Below are 26,483 nucleotides of genomic sequence, written 5' to 3'. Positions count from 1 at the left end.
AATATCCCTTTGAAACAGAGCCCGTAGGACTATTTTACTTTTTAATATTCATTAGCAGAGACAAAATTGACTATTCTACCACTAATTTTAAGCAACATAAAAAAAAAAAAAAAAGAGTAATTACAGGAAAATGATTTGGTTGCATGTGAATCGTATAGGATTATTAAATCCCATCGTATAGCTATGAATTATATACGATATTATCTTTCCCATAAAACAAAAACTTCAAATAAAGTGTTAATAACATGTTTTATTTCACAATTGACAACAAAATGGTCATACAAATAATTTTATATTAATTACAAAATTCACCCAAATAAAAATAAAATTATTATGCTATATATACATTTTAGACACAATTGTTTAAAATTCAAATCATTAGGATAACTCATACAGCAGGGGTAAAAAAAAAACATTTTGTTCTGCTCTCCTAGGGTATGGGCATGGTTATCTATTTTTTCAGCTGGGAAAAAAAAAAAGATAAATTCTGGCTTTGGATAACACCACAACACTATGGTCAAAAAATTAGATCCACAATAAAACAGTAGCTTATCTTTCACCAAACACAGTACAGAACTGCACTCTCAAGTGAATGACAACCACACTGCTGAAATTATTTAAAAAAGTAAGTCACATCAGGTTTTCTCTCAACAAATACAAATTTTCCTTCTTAAATACATTGAAATACCAATTACCGCACTAAGGGAGCACATATTTAAGCACACAGTCTCAATGTGAAGCTGCCAATAGTTTACTAGTTCAATGCAAACTTTTACATTTTCTATTTTTCACGTGCTTTCAAGTTCCTGCAATAGTTTTGACATGAGCAGCTTTATAGTTTATAGGTTAATTATAAATATGTCCTTCAATCAGTAAAATAAGGCAGGAGTATCTGAAAGAAACTTTGCTTTGAAAAGAATAGTTTTGTGGCACAAGTCGGTGATGCTAAATGTGGTTATAGTGCGTCAACATTCCCACAGGATAAACAGGCCACTCTTGCCCAATCAAATTATAATCAGACTTCAGTCTACAATCTCAATGGCACTGAGTATATGAAATAAGGCTAAACAAATAAATGCCTTTACTTTAGTACATCTGACCAGGACCGTTCTTTGTTCACCATCAACAAAATCACAACATAATTTTGCATAAGACAGTGTTCCACCATTCAATGTGTTTTAAAAAAAGTTTTTTTTTTTTTTGCAGTTCGCATCCAACCACAACAATCAATGATATTAAGAACAAATAAATTACAATTATACAAAACAGAACAAAAGATACAAATTACAAAGCTGTATTTAAAACAAATTCAGCACATTTAAAGCACGACAAGGTCTGCTATAACCATGCCTCTATATAGTCTAACTAAGCATTAGCTAACATGAGGTCTCGGTTGTGTGTGCGTGTGTTTCTCTGTGTGTGTAGTGCCACCTACAGGCATGATTTGTCCAATGACAGTCCTGTCAGATCTCAAACCTCACAGATATTGCTCTATAATAATGAGCAGGAGTGCTTTTAATTCTGATAACGGTTGTAAAGTCTCCAGCCTGGAGATTTAGATCCTCCACTTAAAGTGTAAATTATTAACAGTGAACAGTGATCTTTATCCTCAGGGGAAGACTGCGGTCATGATGACATCAAATCATACCCCAATTTTGTGAAATACAGTACTGATCACTGAGCACTTCCTGTCCATGGTCACTTCATTTACTATTACTAGTCAGTACAGAGAGTTTTAATTAAAATTCAGCTCTATGAAATGCATCAAAAAAAATTTTTTTTAAAGGGACAGTTCACCCAACAATTAAACATATGTCCTCAAATTGACCTATGGCTAAGCCACGCCCCCTCCACTCACTCAGACAAACAGCGCTATGACAGCTGTCGCAGTAGGTGACATTTCACAGGAGGCAATTGATGATTTTTGGAGACAGAAAGATTATATATCATCTCGAAGTCACCAAAAGGGCCTTAACTATGCATTGGAGGGTTATATTAATAATTTTATTGTTGAGAAGGTCGATGAAAAGCTTCAGCTCCAGGCAAAAATGTACAGGTCACAGTGTAAACATGATAAACCGCAAAAAAACCCAGTTCCCCAGTTGTTTTGATAGAAAGTTGTCTAAAATGTTGTGCTTCAACATGTAATTAATGGTTCATGATCAAATTAAATATGTACAGGTCTAAGTTGCATACGTTTCCAGGACAAGCCTTTTTACCATCTTTACCGAGAGTAGCCTATACCTCACCGTTAGTTTGGTGCTACAGTATTTACATGAATCAGTCAGCACAACATTGTCAACATTTGTTATCTCGGTTGTTTACAGATACGTTAATGAAGCTAAGTGACATGATGTACAACGCAGCTAGAAGTTAACGTTTTCTAATGTTAGGCTAACGTTAGCCTAACGTTACGTTAGAGATGTTAAAGATAACGTTCAAATACGTTGTTGTCAAGAAAAAACATAAAAATGAATGAAAAACTGACTAACTGCAATGCATTTCAATGGACGTGGAAGCATAGAATGTCCGAGTGTATTGGGTTAGATATGCGCACTGCGATTGGCTCATCACGTTTGGGGGCGTGGCTTAGCCATAGGTCAATTGACTACTGTTACAGTACTTTGACAATTTTATTTGTGTTTTTGGAACTTGACAGCCACTGGTCACCATTCACTTTCATTTTACGGAAAGGAGCAGCGGGAACATTCTACTAAACGTCTTAATTTGTGTTCCACAGAAGAAAGAAAATATACATTTTTGGATGAATTGTCCTTACAGAATTAGGATGATACTGCTACAAGCTAATGAGGTAGCAGCTGTAGGAGTTAATGAGACTAGCTTAAAGCTAGTTTAAATAAATAAACCAAACTTTTATGGCCTTTTTTTTCATATTTTTAACGTTACTTGAGTAGTTCGTAATTGAGCAGAATATTTGCTAATATTTAATAGGTAATGTATACATTAAGTGCGGTCGATTAGCATAAGATTAGATAAAGGGAAGCAGATCCAGTTCCTTTGAACTTAAACATAATGTGTTTCATACGCTCAAGTCATTGTCTAAAAACCATGCAAGAGTGTTTGAGCATAAGGTTGTATGTGTAAATATGTCATCCGTTTCAGACATCTGTAAACCTGTGACAACAGCCATCATAGACATATCTTAGCACAGCTTGAGGTCTTCATGAGATGGAGTCAAAATGACTAGAACTTTGTTCTAATCGACAGGCAGGTGTTGAGGGAATGAAGTCAGCAGGTTGAAAGTTTTCCCCCAAAAGTCTGGAAACGGTGGTAATGAGAGTGGATTTGGTTAGAGCTGTAGTGGGAGAGCAGGAGTCGTCGTCTTCCTACATTTCTTTCTCCTTCTCACTCCTCACCTCTTTCTCACGGCTGGACTTCATGAAGTCACTTCTCATCAGGCGGTAAAACAGCACAATGTTCATGGCGGTCATGATGGCCAGACCCACGCTGCCGATGGTGTAGCTGGCCAGGGGGATGAGGTCACGATTCAGCACCAGCCAGCGGGTCATCCAGGCCAAAGTGTTGATGCGAAACACCACGTAGGTGCCCAGGTTTATCATGCTGTTGACACGGTAAAAAATACGTTTGGCTAGGCCGGCCATGCGGAGCACTTGCCTCAGGTGCAGAAAGATCGAATTGATCTCAACCAACAGCGCCACCACAGCAAAACCCACATACCGATAGGTCAGCACAGAGATCCCGAAACAGGTGATCACCTGCAAACAAGAGATTGAGATTTTTTTTATTAGGAATGCACTCAAAATTTAGGCCAACGAAATTTTTAAAGTCACCATGAAATCAAAACTGACAATTCATATTTTTTTATGGATTATTACAGTATTAATAAAAAATATGTATCTGTACATGTTTTTTTTTTAATACACATGCCCTATTTAATCCTTTTTTTGTAAAGATGTATTTACTGGAAATATAGAAACAAATGTGAAAATATTCAAATGTACTAGGAGTGACAATACCTTCCCCCTTTTTCAAAACTTATCAAGAACATTAAAGGAACAAAAAAAAAGCAAATAATAGAAAAAAGTAACTAAAAACACAATCATTCATATTTCTATATCTATACAAATAATAAAAAAAACATTACTCACCACCCACCCACCCTTATCTGCATGGTATGTCTTTTAGACATACCACACATCATTAAAAATTGTTAGACATAGAAATACAATAATCAAAATAGTATGCCCTCACAATCTTTAATGAAAATAACTTCCATTTTCTCTTGCAGCAACATCTCTGATGATGTGTTTAATGGTGCAAGGGAGGGACAACCGGTCACTCACATGACATCACAGCAATAAAAAAACATGACAATCAATCCAATAAATTCCTGATGGACAAAATTAAGTGTCACCCTACTTTTTGTTTGTTTGAGAAGCCATTTTCACTCGGATATTAGTCACAATAATGAAGAAAAGACTCGCAATTTCTGTTTCATGCTGAGTTTAAGATGACTGCAATGTTCAGCTTTTAGCTAAAAGGCACAACAGGCAGAAAATATGAACAAAAACCCTTACTTTGACATTCAATAACAGAAACGAACAAATGTTCCAGGTTTAATTGGCTCAAATGATGGACGATACATTGACAGAAAAGAGGTTGTGTTCACCCGTGAGGACATTCAAAGCAACATCTCAAGCAAAACATGAAGGCTGAGAAGCTTCTGTGGCTGAAGAATGTGCCACATTACCTGAAGCAAAGGCCTTTTATCCTTTGTTGCGTATTCTTAAACACTTTTTTGTATGGTACAAATGTGCTAATATTAGCCAAAAGCCAGTTTGGCCCAGATTTATTTTGAGATCATTGTTAGTAGGCTATTCCGTTTTGTTTAAAGTCTTGTACTGAACAACACACGCTGTTATCATCTAGTGTTTCTCAACTGGTGGGTCGCAAGACCCTATTGCAGGTTTTGAGTGGGCCTCTAAATGTTTTTCTGATGCGAGACTTTTATTCTGAAAGAAGTGTCTGAACGCTGTTGACTCCTGTCAGACGCAGTTTGTTTAATTCAACGGATTCGTTCAAAATGCAGGTTCAGATGCACACCTGTCCTGCTGTGTTTGTTTGGAACTATTTTCATTGGCGAAATAGAGCAAAAACATGTATTGACAATATTATGTCTAAAATAAACTTTATTGACCTGTTATTTAAAATAAATATCACATTTGCAATCATGCTGATAGGATATTTGAGAAAAACAGCTCTCTTGCTAGTGTGATTTTAGAGCTCATTAGAGGGACATTTTTGCTCCCAAATTTTTATTTTTATTAAACCCAAATTTTGCATTTTTATTCATTTTGGTGGCAGTTTTGCCCCACACTCCTATTCATTTCTAATAGAAATACTAATAGACGACTGAAAGATGACATATAACCTACAATTTAAAGATTACTACCGGTACATTCAATTTGATGAAACGCGAGCGAGAAGTGGAAACCGCAGAGTGGATTACAGAAAGGGTCATTACAGAATGCTTTCGGCATGGACTGAAATCCACTCCACTCATACTGTACTATGCCTGCTTGAGGGACACCTCAGCCCATGAGGGCAACGTAGTTTGTAGCCAGTGCCTTTTGCAAGTCCCTGGTGTGTCTCAACTATTTTTGAGAAATAAATTGGCTTAGTTCACTTCAAATTCCTAAAAAAATAGGTTGCAGCCTATGACCATGGGGGAAATGTGGGTCCCATGGCCAAAGAAAGAACCACTGAGAACACTGATCTATGCAGTATTTTATTTATTTATTTAATATTTTTGCAATTTTTGCCCACTGTGCCCAAACATATTTGGTTTCATTGTTTCATGTCCATGAATTTGAAGGTCAGCATATTTAGTGCAAAACCAATATGCATCCAACTTATTACAGTTATTACCTTCAGAAACGATCTTTCATCATAACATAATTTTACGGTTGTGTTTGACCCATTCATTCATCTACAGAAAGTTTAAATAGGCCAGTTAAGATACACAGACTAATATGCTTAATTTCAGAAGCAGCTCTTTCGTCTTCTCAACACTACTCTGCTGCGAGGAGACAAGAAACAAATGAACGTGTGTTCTGAATCATCTGATAACAGCAGTGAGAGGCTGAGCTGAGGACAGGAGCACAAAGGCTCTGTTGATCAGTCCTAAACCCGACATGACAACAGCCAAAGCGTTCAATCACAATGAGTGACACTAATCCAGCTCGAGTTCTACAGTTTAAACACATCCTAGTGACTAGGATGACTTTTGCCTATAAGCATTCTTAAAGAGATGGTTCACCCAAAAATGAAAAATGTTTCATCATTAACTCACCCTCAAGTTGTTCAATTTATTTCCTCTGTTGAACACAAAATATGATATTTTGAAGAAAATGGATAACTAAACATTTTCTTGTCCCCATTGACTTCCATAGTTTTTCCCTACTAAGGAAGTCAATGGGGACCAGAAATTGTTTATTTACTGACATTCTTCAAAATATATTCTTTTGTGTTCTACAGAAGAAACAAATTCATACAGGCTTGTAACAACTTGAGGGTGAGTAAATTATGACAATTTCTTGTAACAACTTTATAAAAACAAATTTTTAATTTTTGGGTGAACTATCCCTTTAAATAAAGAATACCACGTCTTGAACCAAACCAACCAGCTCTAAAAAATAATCCGAGCAAAAAAACAAAGGTGAAATTTCTGACTGACTGTGTACGTGACATTGTTTTGAATTTAATGAAATAATGTGAATGATAAAAAAAGTTACTAGGAAAAAAAAACTATGGTACAATATAAAACTATATTAACTTATACTCATTGAAAAAAAAATTGTTTTTATATAAATATACATAACGGATCTGAAAGTTTATTAAATAGAGTTGTAAAAATGTTGGATGAAAGATGATTTAAAAAGGAAAGTTATCTTCCACTAGATGGCAGTCTATACCTATCATTACAAAACATTGTGAAGTGCATGCCATGGATTAATTTGAACTAGTATATCATCAAAAGCTCATACTTAACAGTTTGCACAACAAATATTGAACATGTAAGTCCATGACGTATTATAATTCTGAACTTCTATAATTCATATAATTTTATTGACGTTAACATGTACAAAAAAACAAAAAAACATGTACAAATCGGTTATCAAAACCGGTATGACGAGTCTTACATAGAGCACAAAGGTGCGGTTACATGACGTCCAATACTGAATTACATGACTGGGTGGTGTTCACTTGACGCAACTCCTTTTGTAACAGAACATAAATTCCTCAGGATGAGTGTGTAATGCAACCGTTCACATGACACCCGCCTGGTTCTTGTGGTCAGGAATGTCAGCAGTAAGGCTAGTAATCTTACATTAGCACATGCTCTCTCTCAAAAGCCCATGGCGTGGGTTTGAAGCAGGCAAGTAATGTAGGCTATAATGGCTTAATAGCTTGAAATCCAAACATACACCTCTTTATAGCAATAACGTGACACATCCGCTGTATTATAAGGCTAAACATGAAAAACGCTAACTATCTAGCTATGTGGACTATAAATACTTCTGTTCTGAGTATGCTTTCCAGTGTCTAACAAAAGAGGTCTACAGTTAGACTACAGGTTACAGTAAACTGATGGTTGACAAATATGTTTGACTTTATTTGAAGCAATTAAACATCCAAAAAGATTAGCAATCTGCTGGTTTAGCAAGACCGCTAGCTCTGTAAACATGATGTATATCTGTAAATGCTTCTCTGACTACAGTGAAGGGTCTGCTTTACAATTACTAAATAAGATTTGTGTGACCTCAGTCTTATGACTGGGAGGATGATGACCGGGAGGATGATGACCTTTGGTAAACACTTTGTCTTTCTCTTGGTGAGGTTAACTTGTCTTCTTACACAACACTTGAGTTGGATAACTCTCTGAACATCACAAACAAACCCGTTATCTTCAGGAGACTAAGGTGAGAAGAACATTAGTCCACTATATGGAAGTAGTAAAATTAGGTGTGTCGCCAGTCAAAGACATCAAAAACATACTCACTATTGTACAATTTGTCATATTTGAATGGCGACCATAATACAGAGATAAGAAACTATAACGTCCATCTCAGCCTTGAAAAGAACATAATCATTGACAGGGAAAGTGCAAAGTCTTCATGTCATATACAACACATAACATCTTGCTTGATGTTAATAGCCATGTATATATTTAGCTCCTGCTAGAACATTGCAACGGCAAGGTCATTGGGTTGATTCTCAGGGAACCCAAGAATCAGCAAGGATGCATTAAATTAATAAAAAGTGACAGTACAAAAACATTTATAATGTTACTAAAAAATATATTTTTCAAATAAATGCTTTTGGACTTTCTATTCATTAGTTTAAAAAGAAAAGAAAATACTGGTAATACTGTAATACTGGTACTGATGTCTATATAAAATTGATCTATTTAAACATTAGTTATAGACATTCAACATTATTGTGTAACTGAAAGCTATCAATTTCAACATTTATTAGGCTTTAAAAATATATAACAACTTTTAATTTAAGTGAACTTAAAACAATCTTCACATAAATCCATTAGAATAAATGTCATTTACCTGTGGGCCTAAATATACAGAAATGGAATAAAGTCATCAAACACTTTACAGTCTTCATCACTGCATTAATTATAAATTAAATATAGATTAATCCTTATTAAAGCTAACATTTTCTGTTACCTTCTTTGATTAACATTAATGACAGACATCACAGCAACTGGTTTATTAGGCTGCTGTCACTTTAAGATCTGCTGCTGCATATCTCATTTTCTCACAACCCTAAGTTCATTTAAGACTACTCTTTTGAGGATACTCGACAAAACAGGCATTTTGGCATAATTATGCGTGTTATTGTTTGTTCAAGCGCGAAAGCACTCGATACTGGTGTGCGTCTTTCTCTGCACACGAGTCGTGTGTGTGTGTGTGTGTCACACAGACACAACATTCAAAGACAGCGGGTTCTCGTTTGTCTTGTGGTACTTGAATGGTTTAAAATCATTTGCATGAATAAGAGCGTAAACAAATGTAATGCTAGCCAAATTATGATGAAAAAACAGATGCTGCGTTAATTGCGTTCATTTTGACAGCCCTAATATATATATATATATATATATATTTATTTTTTTTAAATCTTACTGAGCTTACACCTTTTAACTCTAGAATATAAGATTTCAAAACTTTGCAAGCCGCTTGCACAAAATGCTGTGCTGAGAAAAATAACTGATTAAAATAAGAACAATATATAAAATTAAAAAAAATGGAAAAAAAAGAACAAATTTAGGAAGATAAATCGAAAAATTCTAAACTCAGCCCCAGTATAGTGTTTAAAACTAGTTGAGATCACAGTGTTAAACAACAAGGTGAATACCTGAGAGGCTGAGACCTTTCTCACTAGCATGAAGTGGCTCATTTCAATCAAGTTTTTAAAGAAACTTATGTACACTATAGTATACATTTCTTTTACAATAAAACTTGTGTATTATGAAAAGTGCTAGTCAAATAAATATGAAAAACGCACAATAATATACTCCAACATAATGCTATAGACACCAACAGACAATCAGAGTGAATCTGCATTGCCAAGATTATTCCCATAATCTATTTGCAGTCATGCTGAAATAATCACCACACACACACACACACACACACACACACACACACACACACACACACACACACACACACACACACACACACACACACACACACACACACACACACACACACACACACACACACACACACACACACACACACACACACACACACACACACACACACACACACACACACACACACACACACACACACACACACACACACACACACACACACACACACACACACCATAGCATGGAAGCAATAAAAAAGCATTATGCTGAAATGCCCCTAAATATATTATTAGGCTGTAATATATTATATATATTATATAAATAATATATATATAACTGTATATATATTATATAAATGCCCCTTTCAATACAATTATGCATTAAAGTATTAATGCTGATGCAATAATAACATCAGATCAGCACATGCCTGTTAGAATGCTCCCATGTCGTTTCCCTGTTGTAAAGGTCTGTGTGTGTGTATGTGTGTTTGGTTTCATTAACCTCTCCCTGTGGGGTCAATTATCACCAGTACTTCTCTAATTTCTCCATTACACACAAAAAAAACATGGCAGACACAAACACCTCCTGGGTAACTCGATGGGGGGGATGGTAGCAGTTCAAGTCTGAAACCAGTTAACCTGGTTACAGGTGAAACTTGTTTAGAACAGTTTGCCAGCAGGCCCACTTGAGCAGCATGTGAGGAATACTGAAGCTCAGTGAGAAATAGAGCACTGGTTCAAAATTATTTTTTTATTGTGTTCACATATTAGATGGGAAAAAATGACAGAGGGATTTATGGATATCTACTTTTGTTATCCTGTAAATCTGAATATACTGTCAATTGCCTTACAATATTTTCGCCATGTTTTTTGGAATAAAATGTTATATAAATCAGGCTAGGAATAATATATTTACAAATCCCTCAGTAAATGTCTTCATAATATAACTAGGTGCAAGACTGGAAAGTTTGGTGTATATTTGGTGGAGATTTTGGACTTGGAGTATGAGAGAAAAGTAATTTTGAGAAAACTGGCTTTAAAGATATATCATCAGCCAATGAGATTGCGCATTCAGCCCTTTTACTTTCACGATTGGTTGCTTATAAAAAGGAAATTACCATATTTGGATCTGACAGCATTGTACAGGAGAGAGAGAGGGCTTTCTAATGGCGCTTTTCCACTACACAGTACCAGCTCGACTTGGCTCGCCTCGCCTCGACTCGACTCGCCTTTGTTTGGTTTTCCACTGTGTAAAAGTTGTACCGGTACCTGCTTCCAGGTACTTTTTTTCATATCACCTTCCGTGAGGTTCTAAGCGAGCTGAGGCGATACTAAAATGTGATGTAAAAAACGGCAGACTGCTGATTGGTCAGAGAGAATCGTCACCATTCACTGCGTCATCATTGCACGCGCCAGACGGAGTATCCTGAATAACCCCAACATTTTTAAATAGTTTTGCCAGCAGATTGCGTGATATACCCATTACTAATATTATGTAAAACAGCATACACTCGATTTCCTCCATTGTCCTGTGTGTGGGTCGTGTGGGTAGCTGGTGTGTGTCGCTATGACGACCAGGTACTATTGTGGAGGTACTGTCTGCAATGGAAAACGGAGCGAAACGCGAGACGAGGCAAGTCGAGTCGAGCTGGTACTGGTAATGGAAAAGCGCCATAACAGTACTATGTGATGACAGGGTGCAGACAGCGATCGCGGAGCAGCGGGATGATTTAGAAATCTACAGACGCAAACAGACAAAGTAAATTAAAGACCTAAATGTGTATTTCAGACTTTTTTTTTCACCATAAGTCTGAAAGAAGACATGTTATTGAAGACAAATATCCCAAAATTGACCAGTGAAAAAACCCTGATGTTTTTGCCTGCAGCGTCTCGCCTTAAAAGTGGCCCATATAAATTGTGCACTATTTGCGCCACCATTCAAAAGTTTCGGGTCAGTAAAATTAAAAAACACTCCCCTCCTTGAACTGCCACCTTACCATGGTGGAGGGGTTTGAGTAACCGAAAAATCCTAGGAGCTATGTTGTCCGGAGCTATATGCTCCTGGTAGGATCTCCCAAGGCAAACAAGTCCTAGGTGACAGGTCAGACTAAAAGGCTCACCACCGGCAGGAGGGACCATAAGGGGCCGGTGCAAAGTGGATCGGGTGGCAGTCTAAGGCAGGGGCCTCGACAACCCGATCCCTGGACATGGAAACTAGCTCTAGGGACGTGGAAAACTAGCTCTAGGGACGTGGAACGTCACCTCGCTGGCGGGGAAGGAGCCTGAGATTTTGCTTGAGGTTGAGAGATACTGACTAGAGATAGTCGGGATCACCTCCACGCACGGCTTGGGCTCTGGAACCACACTCCTTGAGAGAGGATGGACTCTTTAACACTCTGGAGTTGCCCATGGTGAGAGGCGGCGGGCTGGTGTGGGTTTGCTTATAGCCCCCCAGCTCAGATGCCATGCGTTGACCCAGGTGAACGAGAGGGTCGTTTCCCTGCGCCTTCGGGTCGGGGATAGGTCTCTCACTGTCGTGTGTCTACTACCACGTGTCACCAGGACACCCTAGGCCGGAGGTCGATGATCGACTGTGGTCGTTTCATCCGACCTCCGGCCGTATGTCTTAGACACTCGGGTGAAGAGAGGGGCGGAGCTGTCAACTGATCACCACCTGGTGGTGAGTTGGATCCGATGGCGGGGGAGGAAGCTGAACAGACTCGGCAGACCTTCAACTCCAACCTCCGGCGGAGCTTCGACCGGATCCCGAGGGAGTCGGGTGGACTCGTCCATCACCCAAGCTGAAGTCACCGAGGTAGTCATGAAGCTCCTCGGTGGCAAGGCACCGGGGGTGGATTAGATCCGCCCTGAGTACCTCAAGTCTCTGGATGTTGTAAAGCTGTCTTGGCTGACACGCCTCTGCAGCATCGCGTGGTGCTCGGGACAGTACCTTTGAGCTGGCAGACTGGGGTGGTCCCTCTTTTAAGAAGATGGACCGGAGGGTGTGTTCCAACTACAGGGGGATCACACTTCTCAGCCTCCCCGGGAAAGTCTATGCCAGGGTACTGGAGAGGAGAATACGCTAAGGGCTGTCCGCTCTCTGTACGACCGGAGCAGGAGCTTGGTTCGCATTGCCGGCAGTAAGTCAGACTTGTTCCCGGTGCATGTTGGACTCTGGCAGGGCTGCCCTTTGTCACCGGTTCGGTTCATAATTTTTTTGGACAGTATTTCTAGGTGCAGCCAGGGGCCGGAGGGTGTCAGGTTTGGGGGCCACACGATTTCGTTTCTGCTTTTTGCGGATGATGTTTTCGTGCTGGCCCCATCAGAATAGGACCTTCAGCATGCACTGGGACAGTTTGCAGCTGAGCGTTAAGCAGGTGGGATGAGAATCAGCACCTCTAAATCCGAGGCCATGGTTCTCAGTTGGAAAAGGGTGGCTTGCCCACTTCAGATTGGTGGAGAGTTCCTGCCTCAAGTGGAGGAGTTCAAGTATCTGGGGGTCTTGTTCACGAGTGAGGGAAGGATGGAACGGGAGATTGACAGACGGATTTACCGGTCTGTCGTGGGGAAGAAAGAGCTGAGCTGCAAGATGAAGCTCTTGAATTACCCGTCAATCTACGTTCCTACTCTCACCTATGGTCATGAGCTGTGGTCCATGACCGAAAGGACAAGATCCCGGATACAGGCAGCCGGAATAAGCTTTCACCGCAGGGTGGCTGGGCGATCCCTTAGAGATAGGGTGAGGAGCTCGGTCACTCAGGAAGACCTCAGAGTAGAGCCGCTGCTCCTCCACATCGAGAGGGGCCAGCTGAGGTGGCTCGGGCATCTGTTCTGGACGCCTTCCCAGGAAGGTGTTCCAGGCATATCCCACCGGGAGGAGACCCCGGGGAAGACCTAGGACACGCTGGAGGGATTATGTCTCCCGGCTGGCCTGGGAATGCCTCTGTGTCCCCCCGGAAGAAGTGTCTAGGGAGAGGGCATCTCTGCTTAGACTGCAACCCCCGCGACCTGGCCCCAGATAAGCGGAAGAAGAAGATGATGATGATGACAACAGTTTAAAAAAAGAAAATTAATTAATACTTTAATTTATAAATGTTACAAAAGCATTTCAAATATGCTGTTCTTCAGAAATTATTATTTATCCAAGCATTGTTTTAATAAATGGTTCCCTCACAAAATATTAAACAGCACAACAGTTTCAACATTGACAAGAAATGTTTAGTACTAGAGTACAAAACAGCATATTAGAATGATTTCTGAAGGATCATGTGACCCTAAATGACTGCAAAAAAAAAATGATATTTTAAAATTATAAATTTCTCCTGACCACTAGGTGGGTGGCACTGCACAGAAACTACAGGTAGCCTCAGATCATGGTTTTCATAACACAAACATACCCTGCGTCTCAATGTCCATACTATCCATCCTAAACAGTATGTGAGATTAAAATAAGTGTCTCCCAATTAAAGGGGTCATGACATGGGTTTTTTTATTTTATTATTATGTTCCCTTAGGTGCAAATATAGTATTACTATAGTTTTTTTTACAAAAAACTTTTAAAATGTAGTGATTTATGACCTTTTCCCACCCTGTTTCTCATCCTCTGATTCAAACAGTCTGTTTGGGGGGTGTTTCCCCTTTAAGAGTTCAGTGTTAACGCCCACTGTTATGATTGGCAAACGTCAGTGCCTATGCATCAATTATTAACGCCCCCAGCCAGAACCTGTGCGGATTCAGCGCAACTGTTTAATAGCGGGTGATGCATGCGAAGCGATGGCTCTTGCAATGATAAAACCTTATTATGTTTGAGCCGGAATCGGAATCAGAGGAAAATGAACGATCACCACAACAACGAAGACTGGATCAGCCCGTGTCCACATGGAAAGTGAAACTATTTTGAATTAATAAAAAAAAATTAACCCGAGACACTTGAAAACGGATTATTGTTACATAATTTTCCTATAGCTTAATTTGCTAACAGTTTAACATTATTTAACTAATTCCAATGAAATGATAGGGTGTACCACGGACAAAAATGCATGCACAGGCCATATTTGAAGATGCAGCATTGATAAAGGCAACATTTTTAATTTTCTATCACATGTAGGCCTACTAGAAAGGCGACATATTTTCAAGATTCTCTTATACAAATGTGTTTATATTAGCCATGGTAAAAAGTAAGTTTGCGTCGTCGTTGTTGAGCCCAGAATATTCGGCACGGACTTATCTTTGAGCAACAGTTTTCTGGCAAACCCAAGCATCATATTGGGATTTTTTCCTCAAAACAGTCATCCTTAAATGCCGTGACTGGGACGTCCGCAAAAAATAAAGTGCATCCATTTTTCCCTGACGACTGGATCTTTCAGCGTATTTAAAAAGTAGTTTAAAGTTTTAAATACATTACTTACAGTTTGCGTCGTCGATGTTGAGCCAAGAAAAGTCGGCACGGACTTATCTTTGAGCAACAGTTTTCTGGCAAAGCTCAAAACCGTCATCCTTCAAATGTACAGAACAAACGCTTAAACTAACACCGCCGTGACTGAGACGTCCGCAAAAAATAAAGTGCATCCATTTTCCCCTGACGACTGGATCTTTCTGCAGCGTATTCAAAGATGTAGTTTGTCCACAGCCAGGAACAGCACATCTGCGGCATCGTACTTTCCCTGTACACAGACCCACTCGCTGTCCGTCGACTGAACACTTGTGAGGCGCGCAGCGCGCGGGCGCGACAACGATACGAAATGAGCGTAGCTGCCTTGCGCTTAAAGCGTAGTTGTCTTGTGCGGGAGGCGGTCATATGCAAACGCTGGTACGTCACTTCGTACCGTGACGTCACTTCTTACCATGGATCCAGAACGAGCTGTATTTAGAGCTTGATTAAATAAATGATTCGTTTATAATGGGGAGGACGTCTTAAGCTATGAAACTTGCAGGACGTGTTAATGGTACAAAGACCTCTTATATACCAAAAGATCTAGGCAAATTTGGTTTCTCATGTCATGACCCCTTTAAAGCATAGTATGTTGAAAAGAGTATGCCAAGAGTAATCCCCGGATGGTGTACCATTTCCGGTGGATTTTCGAAGTGTGGACCCGTGCTCACTCTAAACATATATAATAAATACATAGACGCGCTATTGGCCGTTACGTCAACGTGTCCGCCATATTGCTGAGGGCAAGACTGCGCTGTAAACAAATGCAAGTAAATTGGTGAGCTGCGTTATTTCTGGATAAAAACAAAAATAACATTTACATTGATCAACCGATTTAAGTGGTTTGTGCGTTGTGTCCATCTCTAGTCATTTAAAATGTCGATAGTTAGACTTATAAAATATTTTTTTTTATAAGGAATTGTCAAATCTCAGGCTTGTCATGCATTTTTATTGGCTTTTTATTCTTGGATAAGAATTGTGAAGACCCCCATACTGAGATATAATAAAATTTTCACATTAAATGAAATAAAGTTTTCTTATTGTGAAAAAAGCTATTTTCGCCATTGAGAAAAAGAAACAATTCAACAAATACAAATCACACCGGAAGGCTGCTTTCTGTATTTTTATAGCACTAAAATGATAGATATTTACAGATAGATACTCTCCAAATATACAATAAAGATAACTGATGGATCCATTATGGTAATACATATGATATGGTACAACAGTGCAATGCGAATAGTAAATATAAGATAAAGTGAGAAGTAATAGTAAATAGTTTAGTCAATAAAATAAAATAAACCGTATACAGCAAATAAAATGGTAATGAAAACATCACATGATATAATTATATAATATAAGTACAATATATGCTATTATCAATATATTCTTATTATATTAGTTTATGTATAATACTATAATAATAGCAATATAATATGAAATATCAATGACAGAATAAAGACAATAAAAAATAATAAGTTAAATAATGACTAGTGAATAGTACAATCATTTAACAGCATAACTATAATATAATCGCAAGTGGTATAATATTATGATAATAATAACAATAATAATAGCAAATACAATGTAATATCAATTGCAGAATAATATAGACGATAATAAAATAGAAAATGAAATGGTAGTATAGCATAGTATAATTAGGCGAATTGAGATGCAGCACAAGTTTGGTCAGAATACGCTCAGGGGTGTCAAACTCAGTTCCTGGAGGGCCAGAGCCCTGCAGAGTTTAACTTCAACCCTAAATATTTTTTAAAAACACCTGATCAGCTAATCAATTCCTTCATGCTAATTTGAAAATTGCAGGTGTGTGTGTGTTGAAGCAGGGTTGGGACTAAACTCTGTAGGGCTGTGGCCCTCCAGGAACTGAGTTTGACACCTGATGCAAAAGCATTGCAGAGATATAACCTTACGTTCGTTTTGGCATGCACTTTGTCAAATTACTTTACTCGTTATTTGGGAACAGTTTGACGAATTAACTTGAATTACATAACTTTCTGTTTCCAGCCCCAGAGTTTACAGCATTTTTTTATCCTTAAGACACTTTTAATCATAAGTAAACTAATTTAAAGACAGACACAATTTGTTCAGTAAACCACTGTTTAGTAATTAAAAACAATTTTAGTGTTTAAAAAGCAAGTCCTCCCAGTTCAAGAGTGAGGAGGGGCCAGATGATGTGAGAATGTGAAACTGAGCTGGGAAAAGCTGAAGGTGTGTATGTGAAAATACAACATTATGAAATGAAGGTGTTGAGAGAGCTGAACTCAAAGGGTGTGGTCAAGTTTTAACCCAATACAACATGTATGAACATGCCAGTTTGTGTTTATGAGACATAATCCAGTGAATCATTGATGATTTTTAAGTTGGGTAACATGATAATTTGAAGCGGACAAGGAGAAGAGAAGGTTTCTAAAAATTTCCAAGATATGTATACCAGTGAGTGATGGAGACACATGAAATCTATACTAAGCCAAACACAATTTCTGGTGGAGACCAACGTCATAGAAGGGTTTGGTGATAATAATGTTCACAGTATTTTCGCAATTAATTTCCCAGTGATTAAGCAAAATCATGAATATTGCAATGATTTTAATGTACTTTTTATTTGCCCATTAAGTTTCCAAAAAACAACAACATCATTTGACTAGTTTCACAATTGTGCTTTATGAGAGTGTTAATTTAAACACTCTGTTCAGATCACTCTGATTTGATGATTTACTTGCATAATTTATACAAATAAAATAAAAAAGTTAACTTGTTGAATTTTTTTTTTCCAGTCTGGTTAAAATAGCCTGTTCGAAAAGATGGTTTGTTAAAATTTTGATAAAATGTATCTCACTATTATATGTGCATTTGCATATATTATTGTGATTATATGTTCATATGTATGCGGGCATTTATTATGCTTGTTTACTTTTACCCCACGTGATGCTTGTATTTTGGCCTGTGATGCTTGTTCTTTTCTTTAATAATAATACGTTTTTTTTTTTTAAGTACACACACAGGCCTTGACATGAACACTTGCAGCAGTGGCGTGTAACGTAATCACTCCTACTGGCCACTTTGGTTGGTTGAATTTTATATATAATTATAGGCTACATTTAAATATAGGTGATATAGGCTACGTCTTTTAAAAAGGCATATGAAATAATAAACTAAGTGCAATGTCATGTTAAAAATATCGTTTATCCAATACTGAAATATCTGAAACACTTCCAGTAGTAATTTCCCACAGAATACACAATACCAGCTAAGCTTTCTCGCTCTCTCATCTCTCCGACAGCGAGTTGACACACAAACCCGCCTCCCCTCACTCACTTGTTTCATTAGCTCCGATTGAATATTGTTGGTGTTACAGGGCTTAAATTTCAGTGTGGGATTGAGTGTATTGCACATCATTTTACTTATTCCTGCAGATTTTGTGCTCACACACTCAAAAAGCACAAAATAATGTTAAAATGCCGGTCTTGGCGAGTATTCACATAAACAGTCAGTTATGTTTTAAGTGAACGTACACAGTTGAGAAAGAAAACGCATGTGTAACAGTATACTGAATCCGTGCGTCAGGTCTTCAAGTGACATGGTATCGACATCAAAATTGTGGCCAGTGAAAATACTGAGTGGTTAACTTTGGAAAAGCACTAGCCACAGTATATCTTTCTGAAAATGAACACTAAGAAGTGTAGGAGATGATGACACTTTTCCCTTTTATATTGTAAATGACAGTGAGATTGTGGTGGAGAGGTTTACCCATGGTCAGGACAAAGTCCACACTGTGGAATAAAATAAATCACAAACCTCACCCTGACAAGACAGGGTAAACAATATGACTTAAGTTAGTAAAACCCCCATAAAGCCCCAGTCAAATAATGGCAGGACCCCCCAAAAAACTATATAGACACGCTAGCAGTCAAAAGTTTGAGGTCGGTTCAAATTTTTAATAACATTTTGGGGAAATATTCTCTTATGCTCTCACCAAGTCTGCATTTATTTTATTAAAATACAGTAAAATCAGTAATATTGTGAAATAAAACAAGAACATTTCGGTTTTGAATATATTTTAAAATGTAATTTATTCCTGTGAAGCTGAATTTTCAGCATCATTGCTCCAGTTCTAAGTGTCACATGATCCTTCAGAAATCATTATAATATGCTGATTTGCTGCTCAATAAATTATCATCATCAACGTTGAAAACAGTTGTGCTGCTTGCTTAAAATAAAAAAAACACTATTCAAAGAATCCTGAAAAAAAAGTATACAGTTAAAAACATTTTTTTAACTTATAAATGTCTTTACTTTCACTTTTGACCAATTTAATGCATCCTTGCTAAAAAAAAAAAAAATCTTCCGTAACTGGCCCTGAACTTCTAAACGGTAGTTATAATTCACCCTTTTACAACAAGCCATGTTGCATGTATTTGTTCATACTTGTCAGAGTATACTATGTTCATATAAACCAAAATAAACTAGACAAAACAAAGACAGCGCCATCATCTTTTGGCATCAGAATACGGCTAAAGTGCTGATATGAAAAAATCTGATAAACTGAACACACAAAAGACCAAGCTATTTTTAAGCACAATAGCGTTTCAACCCCTCCATTTGATGAACAAAATCAGCATTCATAATTTGGGAACCATGCATAGCATCATGCATTCACACATGCACAACACAGTTGCCGTGGGAACCAGACGTGCAATGGCGGTGCTCCAGATCCACTTAGAAGTACTCAGACTCGAGGCATTGAAACGCTCTGAATCAAACAGGACCATGTGTCTTCGGGCCTTATTCTCAGTACGGTACACACTGAACCCGACACTCAATAATTGTTCCTCGCCTGGCAACATTCCTGTGTTTTGTGATCGTCACATCACTCAGTGCCAAAATTTACCTACATTTTCAGCCTGACTTCAATCTATTGGAAAGACAAACATTGGATGAAGCTATTTCATACAAGGAAGTTCCATTAAAAAAAAAAAAAAAATGGCAGCAAGTTTTCAGAATATACATTTCATGTCTATTTTTTTTGGTTGCTAGAAAGACAGATCTTATTTATAAGTGGATTGTTTTAGCTCAGACAGCAAGGTTTGCTGTAGTAAGTACGAAGTCTCTCGTGATATGGGGAAGGGTCTATATCAGAGAAAGACAGAGGTTTCTAGATCTACAGGTTTTAGAGGAAATTGACTATCTCTTTTATTAAGGTGCTGAGCATGAGCATATGTGGACCAGATGTCTCTTCTTCTGTCTGGAAAATGCTGAATGCATGCTGCAAAAGGAGGAGGGATCCAACCACAAATACATTACGCTCTGGAGCCAAAAGTGGTTCCCTCGCTCGTACACATTCTTTCCTTCTCATTCCATTGATGCCTCTTATTCTTTCCATTTCCTTCCAACAGAACAAACCTTGTTGTTAAACTTTGACTCAATGTATACACTCTCTGTTATCATTTGCAGGAACAACTGCAGCCGATATAGTCAGTAGGCAACTACGTAATAATTTTTTTATACAATTACTGTAGTTTACAGAGGAATCATATTAAATCAAACAAAAAAGAAGCAAAAACTTTAGCACACTTAACCAAACCGACTAGTTGGTTGAACAATCCCAACTATGCGGTTGCATTAAAATTAGTTTTCAATGTAAACAAAAAACATCATGCAGTTGTGTAACGTCAGGAATGTGTGGGCTTTTTTCTTACTACGGATGACTTGTTTACACTCATGCATGCTCCTGACAGCTTTATCCAGAGTACAGCAGCTTGAACCAGTCAGGGAAAGCTGCAGGTTTAACACAGCAGAGCTGGATTATCAGGTACTACAGAAAATGCAGGGGGCTGTAGTTCAGCTTCCTGGCATGGCACCACTCGACTGCATCACTTTAGCTATTGAGTAAAATCTGTCACTGAGCAAATACAATCACCTCAGGCTTCTGTGTTTAGGTGAACTAACAATCACCCTTGACTCTGCCAAACCATCGCACTCCCTCCGCGGTGTTTTGTATTTTTCCACCGATTCTACCTCTGCGTGCATGGTATGAATGAGCACTAATACAAACTGATCATCTGAGCCTCCTCTGAGACCTGCAGGCTTTAATTAGCAAACTCAATTGTGCAAAATGAATGGGGGGATGAGACATTTGCTCAAAGCACCATTTCTGAGAAACTGATATAAAGGAGGTTTGTGGTGATCCAAATGCCAAAAATGTTATTGGGTTAGCATGATGCTTTTCACAGAACCACCTCTGGAAACTTAAGCTTTCGTAAAAGTGACAGCCAAGCAGTAATACCCACAAACCATTTTTAAATTTCGCAAACCATTTTTTATTTAAGTAACAGTTCTCTTTTTCCGTTTACTATCCTGGCATATGACAACACTACTTGGGTAGATAGTGGGCCTCACTAACCGTGCTTTTCCACTGCAAATGTATGACTCCTTAAGCTATCAGCGTTTCCACTTCCTCTTCACCTCAAATCAGGCTCATTCTTATGTACACGCTAGCATTTAAGTTTTGAACAGGCAAGATCTTTTTTTAAAGAAATTAATACATTTATTCAAGTTCATTTCATTTAAACTAGGCACATCTAAAACAAAGCTTCTCTTATTATTACAGTTTGGCTCATGATGACGTAAACAGTGGGGAAGAACAGGACGGGGAGGAGATGAGAGGGTCTGACAGTTTCTCACACTGCCATTAGGAATCTGGCAGCATGTTCCCTCCAGTCACTTCACTGAATGAAATCCCAAGAAAAGAGGGAACAACAACAACAACAGAATGAAGCTGGCTACTTTACCAAGTGTTGTTGACACCATAGAACCTCAAACAAACCAAAGCTCAGAAAACCTACTGAACTTAATGGAAACGTTTGGACAGCACACTTCCTCTGCCCATTGCAGCAGGATTCACTGGATGTGATAATCTGTACATGTACTGAGCTAATGCAACCGATTTGTTCAAACGGCCTCGCTATTGATTTTTTTATTTTACATATCTTAGCTATTTCAGCAGTTTACCCTCAGTTACCTCTGCTGACCTTCTCACCTCAGTATGTCTAAACAACACACACAAAGACACAAAGCAAAGAAAAGTGGTCAGACAGGTTGCACTATGTGAATACACTGAAATCAGGTCTGTGTAGCTTTAATTAGACTAGTGAGTAATACAGAAACTGCTTTTGGAATGATGTTATTGTTTACCACAAAAAATCTCCTTCACACTGGCTTTCTTTTAATTCTCATACATTTTTTTCCATTATTTTTACCATTATATTCATGAACATTAAGCACATTTACCATCCAAACTCTCATTACTGTAATTCTTTAATTGAATTTTATTTAAATGATTAAGTACTAAGAAATTAAGGTGGTACTTGTTTACCTTTAATTTAAGATGATTATATTTTTAAAAATCTGCATCCATTTTTTAAAACAATCAGAATGTAATGAGAATCACTTTTGATATTAATGATAATAAAGATGACAAACGTCTGGAAGCATTACAAATGACAACTTGGAGGAAAATATGTTTAACTATCAAAACAAAAAATCAGAGAAATCTTAATGGTCTTAAACATAGGCTTTACCCATTTAGGAGTTAAATAATTGGCTTTCTCCAAAAATACATAATTTCTTTGTACCATGTTATATGTCTACTCACCACTACATGGTGGAAAAGTAGCTCCCATGAATGGCTGATCTTCTGATTAATAACCATATCAAAGAAGTCATATACGAAGTACCCTGAAACACATAAATGCATATTAACACTGTATTTCTCAAACAGTGCAAAGATCATTCAACAGGTTTTTCAACCAACAGATCCCATGACAACAATTGTGTTGGTTACCAAGATGTCATTTCCAGAGGGCTATTTATATCCATCCATCTCCCAATAAGAGGGTCTCCATGGAGACTGCATTTTAGAGCAGATCAACAACAAATGAAGCCAAATATGAGACTTCATTAATATAAATGTACTGATAAGCGTTTTCAAAATAAATGCCCGTTTCCTGTTTCCATTTTAGTTCACATTACACTAGTTCATTTTCTGAAAACAAGCCTTACCATCTCAGGTGAAATGATGAATAGATATTTTCTATATTGAAGCATATTAGAAACATGCTTTCCTCAGACTTTTTAGCATGACCATGAAAAGCCACAATTAGCTTTTTATGGATATATACTATGCAGAGATAACAGGACTGGGAATTTTTTTTTAATTGAGAGAATATAATAAACTTAAAAGCAAAGGCCCATTCATAAACAGTCATGTGACCTATGGGGGTAGCACTGGTGCCTTGCTGGGATGGATCATAAAGCCAGCCATTGATTCTGTAGCTAAAGCTAACATCTCTGCCAACTGTATGTGGGATTCCTCACAGTATTCAAAATATTTCTGGTATTTGGCATTTTAAATGGGTTATCTATTATTGGTTGAAATAAACATTCCAGTCAACTGTGCTACGTTTTAGAGCGGTGCAAAATAACACACTACACAAATAATAGCTAATAATCAAAAGGGAACAATTACGCTGGATGTTTTCCAAAAAAGCTTCATGTCACATTAAAGCTACATTTATGTATTTTTTCGCAGCTAGGGGTCGCTAACCTCTTACAATAACAAAGGCGTAGGTTGATGACGCATAAGCGGAATTATGGAACTTGTTGTCATACTGATGGATCGAATAAACCAATAAGCCCCTCGAAGCCGTGTTTTACAGTGGATTTAGGCACATTTGTTAGAACCCTTAAAACCCCTTAGCTGTTCTAAATCCACTGTATCCATCCGCAGCTTCAAGGGGCTTATTGCTTTTATAAAAAGGTTACTCCATAAAATTATTCATTTTAATATTTATTTTATTCATAAAATAAACACCAGCAACAAAAATATAACGTTAATAACACATTATTCCTCCGCCAAGCAATGTAGTTCCAAAGAGGTTGAAAACCAACACATGCAGCAACAAAGAATCACAAACGGCAGTTGCGCAGTAATACTACTAATGTAATGCGGTTACAGGTGTATGTTTGTTGAGTAATTTACAGGTAATTAACAACGGCTTTGAACGCGGCTCAACCAATCAGAATCAAGGACTGGAACTATCTGTTTTATAATAAGGTTTATGGATGAGTGAATACATTGATGTTTTTAACATGATACTCAGCCAAAAACTGTGGTATGAAGCAGGGCGCGATTGCTAATAAGAGACAGATATCAGCGCCACATGCTAGTCCCACGGATATAAAGGAATAAGGACATTTAATTCTACCGAACTACCCGCAACCGCAAGTGCTGAATTACTACTCACACAGGTCAGTTTATTAGACGAATGAAACTTGTGAGGGAACGCAGCGCTGTTTCACTTTGTCTACACTATCACTATCATTATCATGGAGCTCTCGGCAACTCGAATACGCCACGCTGATGTTGATCCTCGTTTTAGTTGTCCTTTTGTCTCAAAGTCTGCTTGCCATGGTCCAAATCCGTTTAAACGGATAACGCGGATATTGCGTCATTGACGAGCGAGCGACAAGTGAACATGGACGAGCCATTATTTAAAATTGGATTTTCTCTGAAATTAAAAATCTTTGGGAACTTTTGGGATTTTGTAAGTACACAACTGCAGGAAATATATCATACTATACAAGTGACTTATGGATATTTTATTACAAAAATCTTACATATTGTAGCTTTAATCTCATTACTGCAATGAAATAATCTCCTATATAAATAAAAACCTATATAAAGTCTTCCATATAATGCAAAGAAATTATGTATGATTGAAATAAAGTATTTATGTCATTATGTTGTACCTTATGCTGTATCTGTATTAGAATCACTATTGGTAAAAATTATTCTTCTTCTTCAAAAATAAAAAAGTCCCAAAGCAACAACAACAACAAAAAAAGTTATTTTTGTTCTTTATTTTTGAGTGATTTACCCATGTAGCAGTAAGGTCACCTGAAGTCTAACCCAGGTTCCTGCCATTACACTGGACATGACAGAAGAGTGTGTTTGTAAAACATGGGCATAACGCTGTCTTCACGTGCTATCGGAAATTTCCTACTTCCTACTTTTGAAGTCGTGATTACGAGCTCATCACATTCAAATTTTGACTTGAGTGGGAGTTCATGTCCAATTTTTTAACTAGAAAAACAAATTTCTTTATACTTACCGATTGATACAGACACTAGGGCGTGAGAGAAAACAGAGTACGTTTCTATCAAATCCTCAGCCATCTGGGGGTGCATGCAAAAACTACAAAGACAGACAAATTATGATCAGGACATGGCGTTTAAATAAAAGTGCATCACATTTGTGAAATATGTTGGGTAGTAATGAACAACGTTCATATATCAAGTGATATGAACCACATGTGTCGTCTATGTGCAGCCTATCAAATGACCAAGTGTATGTTTAACTGTATCTAGGTTATTAAACAAAGTGGGTGGCAGCCGAAAAGATTTTACTCTTGGATACAATTCTCAAACATCTGATAAAGGAATCAAAAACAGACTGTGCAAACGGGAGAATATGGGTGTGTATTGTATGCACATGTGGGGGAATTCTGGCACTCACCATAGCACGGACCATACTCCAGTTATGAGGCTGTGCACGAAAGACGTGGAGATGTTTTTCCATTTCCAGGCATTCCTCTGAGCTGTCTCGGGGATGGGAAGTTTGCCGATTCCATAGTTTACCAATTTGAAAAAGCCCACCGAGGATCCAGCGGTCAAAATCACAGAATTCAACTCCATATTTTAAGCGCGCGCTTCTGTTTTCTTGTCACTACCCGAGATTCTCGCGCGCGTCTAGACCTTTCGGTGATAAACCAGATTTTTTACGTTATTTCGTCAAATATACATCCCGAATTGTTTGTTTCTATTTCATTTTCACCTTCAGTAGTCCAAACATATGCGACAATGTCGTCTCTGCTGGCAGAGCCCTTGTATAATTCAAATTTATCGATAGCCTAATATCTTTGTTAATAAAAAAATAAAAAAAGCTTTTTGTTCCAGTGCTCAGTTTGTTCGGTCCGATGTAAAGCTAAGACACTGACAGCTCAATTACGATTGGCAATAATAAAATAGTATCTAATGCATGTGTTACAAAATCCTGACGCTAAACGCTTGTGTAACTTTTTCGCTTTTACAATAACCAAACAAGAGAATCCCCGCCCAATCATCGTAAGGCGCGTTTGAGCAAATGAGATTCCCTTACGTCTAGTCCCGCCCCTTCGTGTCAGAGTGGAAGTATGGGAGATGTAGTATATGCGGGGATTTCGTAACTTGCAATTCAAGAAGTTGTTGCAAGTTACTGTCGGCGATTTTTGCTCAGATGCTTTGAGGCGCCATACAGCTTCGCCAGCCTCTTCATTATCCC

General features: G+C 37.9%; 1 protein-coding gene across 5 annotated transcripts; it reads right to left on the bottom strand.

The window, feature by feature from the left end:
- Positions 1-230: 230 nt before the first annotated feature.
- tlcd2 (TLC domain containing 2) lies at positions 231-26,344 on the bottom strand. 5 transcript variants are annotated; one of them, XR_013797073.1, is made up of 5 exons: positions 25,680-26,344; positions 25,276-25,358; positions 22,758-22,840; positions 2,610-3,737; positions 231-1,834 (listed from the first exon to the last, which is right to left on the bottom strand). XR_013797073.1 is itself a non-coding variant. In XM_079608899.1 (4 exons), exons 1-4 carry the CDS (start codon positions 25,856-25,858, stop codon positions 3,348-3,350), a joined length of 735 nt encoding a protein of 244 aa, XP_079465025.1. In that variant the 5' UTR covers positions 25,859-26,344; the 3' UTR covers positions 231-3,347. The 5 variants fall into 5 exon arrangements, 1 of the variants encoding a protein (XP_079465025.1); XR_013797074.1 differs by having other exon boundaries at positions 231-1,828; XR_013797075.1 differs by having other exon boundaries at positions 2,613-3,737.
- Positions 26,345-26,483: the final 139 nt, after the last annotated feature.

The sequence above is a fragment of the Phoxinus phoxinus genome, assembly GCF_949152265.1.
Source record: "Phoxinus phoxinus genome assembly, chromosome: 4".
Taxonomy (NCBI): Eukaryota; Metazoa; Chordata; class Actinopteri; order Cypriniformes; family Leuciscidae; genus Phoxinus; species Phoxinus phoxinus.
The sequence above is the reverse complement of the archived record's forward strand: the minus strand, read 5'-3'. Positions and strand labels throughout refer to the sequence as shown.